Raw genomic sequence first — 18,223 nt, 5'->3', positions numbered from 1 at the left:
AAAAATTACCCACCTAGCAATCTGAAGAATATTTTTTTATTTTTTATTATTTGATAGTATTAAAGGGTTTATCCTGATAAATATAATGATGACCTTTCCTCAGGATAGGTCATCATTATGAGATCGGCGAGGTCTGACTTCTAGCACCCCCACCAATCAGCTGTTACAGGGACCCTCTATGCTCACTGGAGCTCTGGTGAGCCCTGGCTCCCGGCATCTCTCAAAGCACGGCACCATGCACAGTACAGAGGCTGTGATTAGTAAAGCAGCTTAGCCCATTCACTTCAATAGGGCTGGGCTACAGCAAGGCCATGTGACCGATGTAAGGTGACATCACATGGCCTAGGAAGCTGATCATCAAGGGTCCCGGCTATCGGACTCCGGCCGATCAGATATTGATGACCTATCCAGAGCATAGGTCATCAATACTAATTACTGAATAACCATTTATTGGATGAATTGACGTCACAATATTATGTATTTCTATAATAACTCTAGACCAGTAGGTATGAAGCCTGGGGCACCACCACACCATATGGATCTGACCTATATTAACACTTTTACATCTAGGACTAGAATACTCTTTAGCTGGAAAGATATTATCTAACAGTTTAGGAGTATGATGTACATTATAGAGCAAAAATATTGTATTTCTCTGGTTATATTATTCTGTGATATTCTAGGAATTATTTGCAGAGCATTCAACCATAGATTTTTTCCGCATGTTTGTAATATTTTCCACCATATAGCCCATATTTCTCTTGTCCATCCAAAAATAAAACTTTGTCAATAATATTTTCTAGATTTACTATTAACCGATGTATCAAATAACCCATGTTGTTCCAATCCAAAAAGTCTGATTGTGTTAAAAACGAATGTTGTACCCGTAGATACCATAAGAAACACTTATCACCCAACACTAATTCATCTGTGAAAATGACTAAAACCCTGATGTCACTAATACTATGCCCTGTATCTTCCAGAAATCAGCAGACTGTGATAAACCAGCTTCATATCTATCATTTTCCCATCATAATAGAAGTCTATGTACTAGCATAACTAATCCGTCTGGTTTCTGTTATGCAGGAGGGAAAATAAAGTCCTCTGCCCCAAAGTGTCCAACCCGATCCTAGATTTATGGAGTCGCCATCTGAATGACTGGAGTAGTTGTCATTGTGAGGCTAATGTCCAGGTGAGGATCTCTCACTATTGTTATGTGGACAATCACACGTCTCTATGAATGAGGTAGACAATACACAAGGCGCAGCCTCATCTACACATTCCATGGGAGCGATGGAGGCATATCTTTGGAACTTTTACTTTTATTTCAGTTTCACTCAATGATCGTTTTATTTCTTTATCATTTATTAGATTTCATGGTCATTTAAATCGTCCAGAATAGGTCATCAGTATCAGATCGGCTGCGGGTAGATTCCAGGTATCCCAGCCGATCAGCTGTTTAGCTGTTTGAAGAGGGGGTGGTTATCCTTGTGTGAACCGCTTCCTCTTATTACACTGTACTTCATCTCGGAAGTGCAGTGTATTAGAAGTATTCAATTGTCAAAGGTGACCCATTTACACATGTTGAGACACAGCAAATTTAATTATTTCCAAATGGTCACTAGGACCAATGATTGTCTCTTAGGTACATTTGCTACTTGTAATCTTAAATAAAACGTAACTTTTATTACTTAAATTCGTCAATTCCTTGGCATCCTCAGGGGTTTCGGGCAGTCTGAGGATGCCAAGGAATTAGCAAAACATGTTGGGGGCAGCCTGTGAAGAGTTTTTAGACAAAGTGGGAATGTGAGATGTGAGATACGATAAATTATACTAACTGCATTGATTAGGGGAGCCTGCAGTATAGTCTCCTAGTTAGTGCTGCACCACTGCTATACCTAGTAGACAGATAACAACATTTCACTAATTTGTCTGTTACATATTCGGGTGAATTTCACAATTTTTTTATTATAGGGTCCCTGCAGCAAGTTTTGATATTCTGCCTCTGTATCTATAAGTCATTCCAACTACTTGAATGTGTCCATAATAATAAACTGAGTAGCTTCTTAAATATTCTACAGTTCATAAAGCTATACTTTATGAACTTAGGCTGGATGAGGTGCTGTATACTGCCGGTCTACACTGACAAGCAAAAGAGTAACAATGTTTTGAACTTTTGACTTCCAGGCTCCATATCTCATAATCCACTACATCTTTGAACGTGAGACTACCACCATTTTATAGACAATCATATTGGCTATCTCATACATAAATTGGACTTGCAATTATTTAGCATATGATAGTTATGCAGAATCTTGTCCTGCTGGGAACACTATGTTGTCTTTAATACCCATAGTTCTTGACTGTACCAAGTAATTTGTCTTGTAGGGTACTCACATAGAGCTGAGCATTGGGACCATTGATCCTGGTCACATTTAGCTATGAAATACACCCCAATATTATCAGGCTTCCTCCACTAAACTTGACAGTTCCTTCAATTTCTGAAGCTTTTAGCCCCCTTTTCCCTTGTTTCTTCCAGACCCATTTGCCCGCATCAGAGCCCAGTCTATTGACTTTTGTCTCATTGCTTAAGTACCTGTTTTAAATTTTCTACTGCCAGCTGTTCGTACTTTTTTGCAAACTCGAGCCGCTGCATCTTATGACGATATTGAAGTCAAGGCTTCTTCACCTTTTTTCTGGCCACCATTCCAGACTTGTGTAATGTATGTTGCATGGTGCTTGCATGGACATCTGTGATCTCACTGTTCTGAAGCATACGAGCCACCTCTACTGTAGTGTTTGTTGTGCCAGAACTGATAGACCTTGTGATGAGCCGACTTGTTGACACACTTCATTTCATATTCTTCTAACCGTCATGGCACTCACATGATGAAATATAGTACTTTTCATTGCCGGATACCGCTATAGATGAGCTGGATGATGCTGTCTCTTTTTTCTTGGGAAATCTTCTTCATGGCTGCTCCTGGATTCGAACCAGTGACTTTTTGCTCGGGAATCAACCTAATAACACACTGAGTTATTAGGGAATGTGAAAACGGGTTGTAATTTGTAGTATACAAAAAGTCCTCGGACTGGCCTGGGGACCATTCACTTGTACCATGTGGGCCAGTCAGAGTCTGACTGTGAGCACAGCAGAAACATCTATAATGAAACAATGATGATAAATTATTTTGTTCTTCAAGTTGATCACTTGTTATGAAGAATCATATATTTTTAATGACTAAAGACTATAAAATGGACTCAGAGGTGTAAGTGAATAAGTACAGTCAGATAAAATCCAAGCAGATGACCAGAAGAGGTCTACATTCTCAGAACCCGTGATTAAGCAACAGATATCTGAGAGCCCAGTGAGGACAGCCTGGAAGTGTATATTATGGTGATGGCCACAGGTGAATTACATAGCAGACAGTGTGGACCTTCTAGTCATTGTGTCATACAAAAAAAAGTATTTAAAAAAATTGAGTGTGATATAACATATATAATTTGGCTGATAGAACAAACAGAAAAATAGAAATGTCTGTGAATGTAATAATTGCTACTAAATTAACTTCATGGAACAAGAACATTTATACATGATTGTGTGGTCAAGTCTCTGTCAGTCAATTATATTGTTTAGAACTGAAAAGTGTAAGCCTGACAACCTTAAAAAAAAACAAATACTCATGTAAAGTTGTCATACAGGGTTTATTCCTCTTAAAGTCATTCATTTTCTAGTTGGAATCTGTAAGAAATATGAACCTTTGAATGTTGAAAGTCTTCTGATCTATTATACTTGATGTAATATGAAGTATTGTGATAATATGTCTGGATGGAATGTATCTCATCAGGATGTAAAATGCTCATTGTTTACACTGATTCTCATATGAAAAGGTCTCTGAGTATTCTAGGAATCTCTTACAGATGCTAAATAGGAGTGTGAACAATAGGTCTCCACCTTGCAAATACAATGTGTAAATGAAGGACCATCTCAGGAGGCTAGAAAATGCTAAACCGGTTGATGAGGATTAGGCACCATTATTCTTCCATTGCATATGGTAATGACAGAAGCCGCATCTGATGATAAAAGATTGCATTGATTATGAAAGTGAAACTGGGCATCTCCTGAGTGGAGGAGGTGGAGCTGATAGCTATAGCCACCCAAGGGGTATAAAACACCAAACATGGCTCAAAAAGCTGGAATTCACCAATGGAATATACTCAGATCACTGACTTGCTGAGGAGAAGACACTGAGTGTCAAGTCCTGAGTCTGTGTGTAGAGTGCATGTCTGGTAAGTGTCAATGAACTGATTGTAAGTGGAAGGAATCATAAGATATTGTAATCTGTGCTGTGTATAAGAAACAGTGGGGCAGAAGTATTAACAGGTTTGTGTCTAAAATGTGGCTAACAATGTGCCAGGTTTGTTAGAGTATATAAAGTGCACCTCATTTACCAGCCTGATCGCCAAAAATAATTATTTTGTGCTCTGCTCGACTCACCGAGTCTCAAACAGTAGGAAGGAATTGTGCTGTTTTTGTCCTATAAATTTTTTCTAGTAAATTATTGTCTCCATTTATGAAAATTCTAGTTGCAGATATTTGGTGCACATTATTTCATCTTCAGTCTGCTATAAATGTAGTCATTTTTATCTTGTTCTGAAATCTCGAAAGGTTGGTTAACATTTGCAAATATGTCACAACATTCTCTGCAGACTCGTCCTGTTAGCCGCTATAACCACTTAGGTTTGATTTGATTTTACTGCACACATTTCTTTGCCATATACACATTTAGTTCCAGATTTCATTTTAAAATCTTTGGGGGAAAAAATTAAAAATAATAGGACACACAAGCTTTTTTCTTTTTGCTTCTGGTGCATTTATTATTTAGGTGGCATTTTTTTCTTGCTTGTTCCTTTTAAAAGTAAGGCATGCTGAAGTAATTATTATTTTTGTGTGTGATATTTTTACACCTATTTCACTGTATGGGAAAAAGGGATCAGAAAAAATGGCACAAAAAATGCCAGAAAAGCGCATGCAGTAAAGTCTTTTTGGGTCTGTTTGGAATGGTTGTCCCACTCTGCAGAAATCAACAAATTTTAAATACTGCTGTTGGATCATAGGATAATCCTTAGATCGCCATAATGTTGGCATAAAAAGCTTGTCAGCAGATAGAAGCAAATTGCTGGATGAAGTGTGGAGTGGGAGCCAATAACAAACATGAACATCAAGTGAGCAAATTTATTTAATTTTATTCTATACTTGGTCCCAAAAATGTACTTGAAAGGGTTTTCCAGCTTGTAATTTACTAAAATTAATTTTGGAATTAGAGACCACACATAAAATGTGAGAAATAGCAGCCTGGCCAAGTGCCATTGTAAATATGGAATGTATCAGACAGCGTAGGGTTTGTGGGCTATAGTAGTGTGAAGAAACAGATGAGATTAACGCAGGAGACAATGGAACATCTCTAATACTCTTCACAGAAAAATCCCATATACTCTGTATAATGCTTCCCCAGCATCTGTTTCAAGCAGAACCGGTGGTGTCTTATGTTTCTCGGAGCAGTAGACAGAGTATTAGACGCCCTCTCCTTGCTGTGAACCAATCACAGTGTCTGATGATTTAGGCAGATTGTATTTAATACACTGGGGTAATGTGTTAATTTGGGGATACTTGGGGCACAGAAATTGGAAATCAAGTTTAATATGGAAAATAAAGAAGCTTATGAATTTGCTAGAGCAAAATAATTTTTAATATCATAATTTTACTAATAAGCCACTGGGTGAGCCACCATTAAACATTGGGGATATTGGCGAAAAGTAGACATGAATTTAGCAACCAATGCCAGTCAGCTGCTGCCCATGCTGCTTCTCTTCTGTGGAACGCAAGCTTTGTATTAGATAGATACCAGTTTATCTTAATGGCTGCCGTGTAAACTAAATTTCTAGATGTCTTAGCTGTTTTCTGTGGTGCTCATAGACATATTGAGATTTGAATTTGAAGTGTGTTATATGTCTGTTCACTGTTCACCTTTGTATACAGTGTGACTTGGTTGCTGGATATTGTGGTTCTGTATCTAGGGCTATGTTTCAGTGTGGCAGTGCATAACTGTCTACTTTATTTACATTCTGGCATCTATGAGGAGGAACACTATGGGGGTCATTTACCAAGCTGAACTATGACTAAATTAGGCATATCTCAGATGCAAGAGGCAGCACAACGTTCAGTTGCGCCACTCTCTGTGACTTAACCCTACTCACTCCAGTTCTAAAATTGTGGGCATGGCATGGGTGAGGAAGGGGATGGGCCATCTGTTTTAGGCATAGAAAATGCTTGGGAGCTGTCTTACATTTAGACTGGTGCCGTATGCACCAAAGTGATAACTTAGGCAGATCCACCATCAGCTTAGGGCTTTATCAAGACCAGCGTCTAAAAGTCCTGGCTTAATAAATGTACCACTATGTCCAAAACATGTTGGCATCTATAGTGTTCTAGGCAACCTATCCTGTTCTATGCAAAATGTCTCCATCCTGTTCTTTAATAAAGGATGCACAATTTTTAATCTGTGTCTGAATCTGCTCCTCTTGTCTGCGTGTTTGTTAGTCTTGTCATTTAGTTCCTCAGTTCTATCAGTGATGTTCTGTCTGAATTGTGTGGCCACAACTGGGCTGTGTAACAGCTTTTATGCAACACTGTTTTCTTCTGAAGTCTCTGTCAGGCTACTTTCACACTTGAATTGTTAATTACTTTATTGAGATCCAGCAGAGGATCTCATAACCGTATTTAAATGGATCTGTTTTGATTTTATTTTTGTCTTTTTCTGGTATTGAGATCCTCTGCCGAATCACACTACCAAGAAAAAAAGAACATAAGTGTAAAAGTAGCCTAAGACCGTTTCAGATATCTTGAGAAGTCTGAACAAGTTCTAAGTCAATATCTTTGTTTTTCTGGGTTTTAAAAGTCTAGATCCAACTCTGTATAAATTTGGAGTCCATGGGCCAGATTTATCATGACTCTGACAGCTCATTCTACTTTAACATATGGCTTAAGTCAGTTTTAGCCAAGTCAGATTTATGATCGGCCCTTTAAGACTGTAATAAATGTGGTTTGACGGTAGCAGTTTATTCGTCAGTAAGCAGCTTTACAAAAGTCGCACATCTTTATGAAAAAGTTGCATGTTCTATTAAAAAGTCTCATAAGATAAGCATGGCCCTCACTGGAGTGAAATTGCGACTTTTTTATGACTTTTTAAATAGTCCCAATAGTAAATCTGTGTACAGATTCATTTACATAAGAAAACACGCCAACTTTCAGAAAACTGGCGAGCATACTGTGCGCAGTTTTAGCGTTTGGGACTTTTTCACTCCATTATTCTGAACTGAGCTAATGATAAATCTGGCCCCATGTCTTTGTTGCTCTTGCTCTATAGATCAGCTGCCTTCAACCTAGATTCCAGCCTGGCTGTGTTTGCCAGTGTGAGGCACAATGGATCAACAAAATCTGTAACACAGTGGTTTTGTTGTCAGTTTTAAGTCTCTCTTTGCTTTCTGAAATTTATGAAATCACTCAAAGTAATAATATATTGAATGCAAGTGCAAGGTGGTGTACGCCCATGTCTAATAAAGTAAAGTAAAAGTAAGTTTTTTTGGCATGAAGATTTGACCTTTTAGTCACTTTTTAAAATTGAACTAATCTGTAATAAATTCACTCCACTTCTAAAAGTGGGGAGATTCACCAATTGTCTAAAAATTTGGTCTAATGTCCTCTGTGGGCATCACTTATGTCTTATGGAACAAAATTTGTGTAGAAAATTCGATGTGCCACTCATATTGTTTGTACAATTTTTAGATGTATTTCTCTGATAAAAAAAATACTTTACTAATTAGAAGAGGAAGACTCCAGTTTCTATGCACCTGGAGACTCCTAACTGGCAATTTCTACCAACAGTTTAATGTGCTAAATATTATCTGATGACAAATTTCCTTTAATTAGTGTTTAGATTTTTTTTTTTAATTAGCAACTAATGTTTCTAGCTTTGGCAGATTTCACTGATATAAGTATAGTTGACTTTATGTTACTAAAAATATTTCTTACACCTTTGCATTATTTTATTTTTTTCAGGTAAAGACTGGATAAGAGGTTTCCATAGATGTCTAATTGTATCTCCTTCTTATAAAGTAGAAGATAATCAATCACAGATTGTCAATAATAGCACTGGACATAGACTGGGTGAAATGTCTGTGAGTTCTGAATATGGGAAAGATTTTGAAAATGAATCGTACCTTTATATACACAGGAACATTCACAAAGATGAAAGACCATATCCATGTTCAGAATATGAGACAACTTTTAATACGAAAATTCACACAAGAGAGAAGCCATTTTCATGTCCTAAATGTGGGAAGTGTTTTAGCTACAAATCATATCTTGATAAACATCAGAGAACCCACACAGGAGAGAAGGCATTTTCATGTCCTGAATGTGGGAAGAGTTTTAGCCAGAAATCAAGGCTTATTAAACATCAGAGAACTCACACAGGAGAGAAGCCATTTTCCTGTCCTGAATGTGGAAAGTGTTTTAGTGAGAAATCAAGTCTTATTAAACATCAGAGAACTCACACAGGAGAGAAGCCATTTTCCTGTCCTGAATGTGGAAAGTGTTTTAGTGAGAAATCAAAGCTTATTAGACATCAGAGAACTCACACAGGAGAGAAGCCATTTTCCTGTCCTGAATGTGGAAAGTGTTTTAGTGAGAATTCAAGTCTTAATAAACATCAGAGAACTCACACAGGAGAGAAGCCATTTTCCTGTCCTGAATGTGGAAAGTGTTTTAGTGAAAATTCAAGTCTTAATAAACATCAGAGAACTCACACAGGAGAGAAGCCATTTTCATGTCCTGAATGTGGAAAGTGTTTTAGTAACAAATCAACTTGTGACATACATCTGAGAACTCACACAGAGGAGAAGGCATTTTCATGTCCTGAATGTGGGAAGTGTTTTAGTAACAAAACAACTTGTGATATACATCTGAGAACTCACACAGGAGAGAAGCCATTTTCATGTCCTGAATGTGGGAAGTGTTTTAGCATAAAATCAAGTCTTATTAATCATCAGAGAACTCACACAGGAGAGAAGCCATTTTCATGTCCTGAATGTGGAAAGTGTTTTAGTGAGAAATCAAGTCTTATTAAACATCAGAGAACTCACACAGGAGAGAAGCCATTTCCCTGTCCTGAATGTGGGAAGTGTTTTAGTACCAAATCAACTTGTGATATACATCTGAGAACTCACACAGGAGAGAAGCCATTTTCATGTCCTGAATGTGGAAAGTGTTTTAGTGAGAAATCAAGTCTTATTAAACATCAGAGAATTCACATAGGAGAGAAGCCATTTTCATGTCCTGAATGTGGAAAGTGTTTTAGTGAGAAATCAAGTCTTATTAAACATCAGAGAACTCACACAGGAGAGAAGGCATTTTTATGTCCTGACTGTGGGAAGTGTTTTAGTCACAAATCAAATCTTGATAAACATCAGAGAACCCACACAGGAGAGAAGCCATATTCATGCTGAATTTATGTCTAAAAATTTTTTTGTGATATATCAAATGGCATATGAAAGAACTTACTAAGATTTCAATCCATTGAAATGTTAAGATAGTAAGAAATGTGGCAGACATGGATCTCTATTGTATTATGTGTTATATCAGGCTGTATTCTGACATATAATTACCTAAAGATTGAGACAATTCTTATTTTTACATGCACATATTCCAGCACAACCAAATAGAAGCCAGCAATCTTGCTACAAGGGCTCTAAAGACAAAGAAAACCCAATGCCTCTCTGAGTAACCATTTGGATTTCATGGACGTTACTGACTGTTGCATTTAGGGTGTGAAATGACCAGGCTGGGAGTTATTTCTGATCTTTGTCATTATGACCGGGTTCACTTATATTTCACAGCTAGCATCTGCCTTGCATGGAGCAAGCTGAGATCTTCAGCTCGCACCATACATTCACTATGAAGAAATTATTTACATTTATGTCATTTGCAGTAAGTGCACAAGTTTGTTTATTTAGGATTAGAAAAGCAACTCCTTTATTATAAAATATATCACTTGTCCATTGGTTAAGTGTGGCATTATAATGTGACCCAATTTACTTTAATAGACCGATACTGGAATGCTAAGTAAGAAAATACCCCAGAAGAATCTATTCCTTATTATATATTCTATTTATGGAGGACCTTTCCATTTTAACATTCCATATCGAGTTAAAATCTCCTGCCAACACCTTATATTGTGAACAGTCTAAACTAAATGGATTCTCTAAAGACTTGAAGAATTATTATATACCTGGATTATTAGGGGCAGAACTGTTAAATATAATTAGATTTATTAACGATCTTTAAATCTACTTTAAATCCTTTACCTGTTGGATGTTCTTCTATTTGAGTCACTTGACAATTACCTTTCTTATGAAGCAAAATAATCAATCCACCTCTTCACCTGGTTACACGGATCCCCCTCGCAGAGCTCACCCACATCTGACATAATGTATCCATTATTTTTTTATTCAAATATTTCTCCTATAATAATGTATATGTGATCCCAATCTATTTAAATGCCTTAGTATTTTGTCCCTCTTAACAGGAGTAGATAAACCTTTAATATTCCAGGATATTATTCCTAACAGTCCCAAAGTCACACATAAGTTGTATGTTCTTTAGAATCATCCAGAATTGAAGGTCTCATATTAACCATTAATATAAGCTTTCCTAACCTTCCTTTTCAATCTTCTATTTCCTCAAAATTCAATTGTAACATATCAAATACCCTCTATAAAGAAATCCCTTAATTTTGCAGGAGCATGAGATATAACAAAGAGAGCAAGAAAAGAAGAAAACAACTAAAACACATCTCTGTGATAAAAACGCCTTTAACCCCTTAGGGACCCATGACGGCGCCCCGGGGCTTAATCCGCACAGGATGCCGGCTGAAATCATTCAGCTGGCATCCTGTCACAACGCTGGGGGGGGGGGGTCATATGACCAGCCCGTATCGGCGATCGCAGCAAACCGCAGGTCAATTCAGAGCTGCGGTTTGCTGCGATTTTGGCTTAATCTGATTCCCGCAGTCCCTGACCGCGGGGATCAAACTTCAAAATGCCCCAAATAAAGTTTATTTCATCCCCCCTGCACCCTTTGATTGTTTTATGGCGGTGGGTGGTGCAGGGGGGGTGTTGCGGGCGGTGCGGGAGGCGGGCGGTGCGGCAGGCGGGATCACGATCCCCCGCCCGCCTCCAGCAGAATAATCGTTGGTGTATAGTGGTTATACCAGGGTGTCAGCACATTGGTGTCAGAACGTTGCTGACACCCTGGTATAAACGGCTGACATCTGTGAATGGATGTCAGCCGTTTAACCCTTTCCATACAGCGGTCCGTATGGACCACTGTATGGAAAGAGTTAACAGTAAGATGCTGCTCCCTCCCTCTCCCATCGGGGGGCTGCTGTGCCTTTGCAGCCCCCCAATGGGAGAGGGAGAGAGCCCCCAGGCAGCCCCCCGAGAGCCCCAGTCCTTACCCTTCCCCGTCTGCGAAGTTATGGCCACAACTTCACAGATGGGGAAGGTTCCCATGGCAACAGGAAGCCTGCTCAGGCGTCCTGCTGTACATGGTGCTGAACAGATCTATGCTAAAGCCATAGATCTGTTCAGACAAAGTGTAAGTAAAATACAGTACAGTACAATATATATTGTACTGTACTGTATTATACAGACATCAGACCCACTGGATCTTCAAGAACCAAGTGGGTCTGGGTAAAAAAAAGGTGAAAAAAAAGTAAAAATCAAAAAACAAATTTATCCCTGATTAAAAATGAAAAAAATAAAATTCCCTACACATGTTTGGTATCGCCGCGTCCGTAACGACCTGATCTATAAACCAGTCATGTTACTTTCCCCGCATGGTGAACACCATAAAAAAAAAAAACTATGAGAAAATTGAAATTTTGTCCACCTTACTTCCCAAAAAAGGTAATAAAAGTGATCAAATAAGTCGCATGTATGCCAAAATAGTACCAATCAAACTGTCATCTCATCCCGCAAAAAAATGAGACCCTACCTAAGATAATCGCCCAAAAACTGAAAAAACTATGGCTCTTAGACTATGGAAACACTAAAACATGTTTTTTTTGTTACAAAAATGAAATCATTGTGTAAAACTTACATAAATAAAAAAAAGTATACATATTAGGTATCACCATGTCCGTATCGACCGGCTCTATAAAAATATCACATGAGTTAACCCCTCAGATGACCACCGTAAAAAAATAAAAATAAAAACGGTTTAAAAAAAGCCATTTTTTGTCATCTTACACCACAAAAAGTGCAATAGCAAGCGATCTAAAAGTCATATGCACCCCAAAATAGTGCCAATAAAGCAGCCATCTCATCCTGCAAAAAATGAGACCCTACTTAAGATAATCGCCTAAAAACTGAAAAACTATGGCTCTTAGGCTATGGAGACACTAAAACTTTTTTAGTTTTAAAAATGAAATCATTGAGTAAAACTTACATAAATTGTATACATATTAGGTATCGCCGCGTCCGTGACAACCTGCTCTATAAAATTACCACATGATCTAACCTTTCAGATGAATGTTGTAAATAACAAAAAAAAACGGTGCCAAAAAAGCTATTTCTTGTTACCTTGCCGCACAAAAAGTGTAATATAGAGCAACCAAAAATCATATGTACCCTAAACTAGTACCAACAAAACTGCCACCCTATCCCGTAGTTCCTAAAATAGGGTCACTTTTTTGGAGTTTCTACTCTAGGGGTGCATCAGGGGGGCTTCAAATGGGACATGGTGTCAAAAAAACCAGTCCAGCAAAATATGCCTTCCAAAAACCGTATGGCATTCCTTTCCTTCTGCGCCCTGCCGTGTGCCCGTACAGCGGTTTACAACCACATATGAGGTGTTTCTGTAAACTACAGAATCAGGGCCATAAATATTGAGTTTTATTTGGCTGCTAACCTTTGCTTTGTTACTTGAAAAAAAAAAATTAAATGGAAAATCTGCCAAAAAAGTGAAATTTTGAAATTGTATCTCTATTTTCCATTAAATCTTGTGCAACACCCAAAGGGTTAACAAAGTTTGTAAAATCAGTTGAATACCTTGAGGGGTGTAGTTTCTTAGATGGGGTCACTTTTAGGGAGTTTCTACTGTAGGGGTGCATCAGGGGGGCTTCAAAAACATGGTGTCAAAAAAACAGTCCAGCAAAATCTGGCTTCCAAAAACCAAACGGCGCACCTTTCACTCTATGCCCCGCTGTGTGGCCGTACAGTAGTTTACGGACACATGGGGTGTTTCTGTAAACGGTAGAGTCAGGGGAATAAAGATACAGTCTTGTTTGGCTGTTAACCCTTGCTTTGTTAGTGGAAAAAATGGGTTAAAATGGAAAATTAGGCAAAAAAATTAAATTCTCAAATTTCATCCCCATTTGCCAATAACTCTTGTGCAACACCTAAAGGGTTAGCGAAGTTTGTAAAATCAGTTTTGAATACCTTGAGGGGTGTAGTTTATAGAATGGGGTCATTTTTGGGTGGTTTCTATTATGTAAGCCTCGCAAAGTGACTTCAGAGCTGTAGTGGTCCCTAAAAATTGGGTTTTTGAAAATTTCAGAAAAATTTCAAGATTTGCTTCTAAAGTTCTAAACCTTGTAACATCCCAAAAAAATAAAATATCATTCCCAAAATAATTCAAACATGAAGTAGACATATGGGGAATGTAAAGTCATCACAATTTTTGGGGGTATTACTATGTATACAGAAGTAGAGAAACTGAAACTTGCAAATTTTTCCAAATTTTTGGTAAATTAGGTATTTTTTATGCAAAAAATATATTTTTTTTTACTTCATTTTATCAGTGTCATGAAGTACAATATGTGACGAAAAAACAGTCTCAGAATGGCCTAGATAAGTCAAAGCGTTTTAAAGTTATCACCACTTAAAGTGTCAGATTTGCAAAAAATGGCCAAGTCCTTAAGGTGAAATAGGGCTGAGTCCTTAGGTATGTAGTATTCCTCCTCAAATCCATCATGGTGTATAGTATAACTCCCATAATCCTTAAGCGTTCAAAAAAAACATGTGATTGGTCCCTGACTAATATATATTATTCATACCATTATATATTGTACCTTTCATACACAAAAAAAAAAAACTCTATCCCTTCCCCATGCCATTTAGGTATACATTAATTATAGATGTATACCTAAAAACTCTACAAATTTCTTAGCCTCCTCTTTTACATTTTTAACTAAATTCTTCTGCAGCGCTGGATATCTGAGAGAAAATTTCACATTTTGCTAAACCAAAATGAGCTTAGAATAGAAAGTCTTCACTTTGATGAGACCAAAGGGTAGAAAGTTAGAAAAAAATTATATATAAATTGTCCTCGAACAGCAATTCCCTAGATTGTCCATATGCCTTTAACAATGTTTGTTTATCGCTATAAGCTATCAACTTGGCTATCACTGTTCTTGGCCGTTTTTATGTCTTGGATACCTCTTAATGGGCTTAACCTATAAACTCGCACAAGAACCTTGTCCAATTCCAATTTCTTGGGAATCTGAACAGCAACCAAATCCTTCAGGTCATTATTATTATATATTTCTGGAATATCTATTCTTCTTACATTATTACTCCTTGTCCGATTTTCCAAATCATCTACTTTTTCTTTCATCCCCTCATTTACTTTATTGACTTCTTGTAATTTTACATGTAAGGATTCCAGTCCATCTTCCACAAATAATAATTTATGTTTAAATGCCTCCACCTTGTCTAAATGTATCTTATCTTCTTCTACTGTCACGGATGATGTTGCAGAAAGCTGGAACTTATAAATAAACATCCGACTGGCTTGATCCCAAACTAAGGAGCATATGGGTGAGCCCTATAAAAAACCCTAGAGCTCTCCCTGACTGCTATGCCCATGCAAAGGTCTTTATGGTAGACAATTGCAGGCCCACGTACCTTATACTATGTGACACCTGAAAACCCTATAATAGTGAGGGGACAAAACCACCAGCTCCCTGCACTTAATACGGACGGAGACAGGGTCACCTACAATCAAGCCAGCAAGAAAACACAAATAAAGGAAACAGACTTATCTGAGAAATCAGGAGAAGCAGCATCCAGGAAGAAGTATAAACCGCAAAGTGAGGCAGTATGGGAAGGAATATAAAGGGAGACAATCAGTGCAAATAGGTGACAGCTGGGAGAAGGAAAGGAGATGATAAAGTGAAACCAAAAAAAAGAACGTAATGCAAGAGGTAGCGAAGAACGTCTAACAGACCTTCTCACAGAGCTGTAATAAAAGTATTTGTAGAGCAGCACAAAAATGGACCTTCTGTCCTGTATGAAATGCACCAGCCGTGGAGGGACAGCCAATCCAACGCCGTCCCATGGATATAAACGGTTCAAAGAAGGTAGCACAGCAGCATATCCAGTGTGACTTTTATTGGGGACCAGAGTGCACACACAAATACGACGTTTCGGCTATGCAGTAGCCTTTCTCAAGTATACTGGTACAGACACAATCAAGCATATAAATAGTATAGACGGCCCCCCACATGTGACAACATCTAACCAATGACCACATACTATCAATCAAAGGCACCTGTGTGTTAATTAAAATGATCGCTGCTGCCAATAGAAATAATGCTCACTCAATCAAAAGTACCTGGTATATACTAGATTGGCTCCAGCTGCTCCCTTATGTTGTCCATACATGTCGGCGTCTCCCTAGGTGTATTGCGCATGTCAGTGACGTCATCACGTCGTGTGCTGTCGTTTGCTCACACAGCAAAATGACAGCATCCAATTGTAAGCAAGCATCGCATGTGGACCAATGAAAATCAGTATTCTGGGTCACATGTCCGATGCATCATTGACCATGTGATGGTCACCTGACTCGAAACAGGTCCTAGATCACCACAAAAAATAAAGTATAAAATGCACCAAATCATTGCTGTAAACCACGATTATATATATAAAAACAATATGCATACGGTGCAAATATATCCCATATGTAACTAGGCCAGGACTACTACACGGCAGAGGCAGCAAATTAATGTCACCAATCACCCATATGTCGAAACCTGACCGAGCCATATAGCATTGATACATAATATGGACAACAGAGGGCTATATACAGGGAGCCATCTAATAAAGAAAGGAGCATTGAGATCTATTATGGAGCATGCGATCATATAAAAGGTGTCAATAAATAGGTTGCTAATAGTACAAAAGTGAAAAAGGGGGTGTATTGCATACAAATGTATATATATATATATATATAGACCTTACAATCACTGTAAGGCGGTGACATCTACGTCCTGTTTAATCTTTTCTTGCAATAACTATTCCACCATTTCTGGTAAGGAAGGCACTAAGTCTTTTGTTACGGATTTAGCAAAAGAGGAATTTCAAAAGGAGAGATTATCTTCATCTCATCCATCTCCAGCATGTCCACACACAAAGGGGCATGACTGGTAGATGGCTTTGTTCTGTTCTATTTCCCATAGACTTTCAGCTGGCACTGATGATGCAAAAACAGCATCAAATATTACAGTTGCAGAAGCAACATTTAAACTACAGTTTACAAAAGGTCATTGAAACCCTTAGAATGATTTCATCCATAGTGTTTTTAATTATTCGTTTTTCTTAAGCATTTTGTTGGTGCTTTTGACATTTTATGGCAAAAAAACTATTGCCAAATGTTTGCTACATGATAATAAAAAAATTGTGAAGTATACTGCATTATTTGTGATGGTTTTACTCATTTTTGTTGTGTAGTTTGAGTTCATGGTATCATTTCCAGACTGCAGCTTGCTCTGGATATCTTGATCTGCTCCACAGATCAACTAGCACTCTTCCCTGGTAATCCTTCACATCCTCACTACACCAGATGACTAGAGTTGAGCGAACACCTGGATGTTCGGGTTCGAGAAGTTCGGCCGAACTTCCCTGAAATGTTCGGGTTCGGGATCCGTACCCGATCCGAACTTCGTCCCGAACCCGAACCCCATTGAAGTCAATGGGGACCCGAACTTTTCGGCACTAAAACGGCTGTAAAACAGCCCAGGAAAGGGCTAGAGGGCTGCAAAAGGCAGCAACATGTAGGTAAATCCCCTGCAAACAAATGTGGATAGGGAAATGAATAAAAATAAAAATGTAATAAATAAAAATTAACCAAAATCAATTGGAGAGAGGTCCCATAGCAGAGAATCTGGCTTCCCGTCACCCACCACTGGAACAGTCCATTCTCAGATATTTAGGCCCCGTCACCCAGGCAGAGAAGAGAGGTCCCGTAACAGACAATCTGGCTTCATGTCAGCAGAGAATTAGTCTGCATGTCATAGCAGAGAATGAGGCTTCACGTCAGCCACCACTGCAACAGTCCATTGGCATATATTTAGGCCCAGCACACAGGCAGAGGAGAGAGGTCCCGTAACAGAGGATCTGGCTTCATGTCAGCAGAGAATTAGTCTGCATGTCATAGCAGAGAATGAGGCTTCACGTCAGCCACCACTGCAACAGTCCATTGGCATATATTTAGGCCTAGCACACAGGCAGAGGAGAGAGGTCCCGTAACAGAGGATCTGGCTTCATGTCAGCAGAGAATCAGTCTGCATGTCATAGAAGAAAATCAGGCTTCACGTCACCCAGCACTGTAAGAGTCCATTTTCATAAATTTAGGCCCAGCACCCAGGCAGAGGAGAGAGGTCCCTTAACAGAAATCTGGCTTCATGTCAGCAGAGAATCAGTCTTCATATCATAGCAGAGAATCAGGCTTCACGTCACCCACCACTGTAAGAGTCCATTTTCATAAATTTAGGCCCAGCACACAGGCAGAGGAGGGAGGTCCCGTAACAGACAATCTGGCTTCATGTCAGCAGAGAATTAGTCTGCATGTCATAGCAGAAAATGAGGCTTCACGTCAGCCACCACTGCAACAATCCATTGGCATATATTTAGGCCCAGCACCCAGGCAGAGGAGGGAGGTCCCGTAACAGAGAATCTGTCTTCATGTCAGCAGAGAATCAGTCTGCATGTCAGCCACCACTGCAACAGTCCATTGTCAGATATTTAGGCCCAGCACACAGGCAGAGGAGGGAGGTCCCGTAACTGAGAATCTGTCTTCATGTCAGCAGAGAATCAGTCTGCA

At 38.7% G+C, this 18,223-nt stretch overlaps 1 protein-coding gene across 1 annotated transcript in view; it reads left to right on the top strand.

Annotated features, from left to right (window-relative positions):
* The window catches only part of LOC122931776 (zinc finger protein 585A-like), an 85,208-nt gene that overhangs the window by 47,503 nt on the left and 19,482 nt on the right, over window positions 1-18,223 (top strand). Inside the window, exon 2 of the mRNA XM_044285836.1 lies at window positions 8,120-9,551. Coding sequence (XP_044141771.1) covers window positions 8,120-9,551 — 1,432 coding nt within the window. The remainder of the gene's footprint in view (window positions 1-8,119; window positions 9,552-18,223) is intronic.

The sequence above is a fragment of the Bufo gargarizans genome, chromosome 3 (genome assembly GCF_014858855.1).
Source record: "Bufo gargarizans isolate SCDJY-AF-19 chromosome 3, ASM1485885v1, whole genome shotgun sequence".
NCBI classification, from domain to species: domain Eukaryota; kingdom Metazoa; phylum Chordata; class Amphibia; order Anura; family Bufonidae; genus Bufo; species Bufo gargarizans.
The sequence above is the reverse complement of the archived record's forward strand: the minus strand, read 5'-3'. Positions and strand labels throughout refer to the sequence as shown.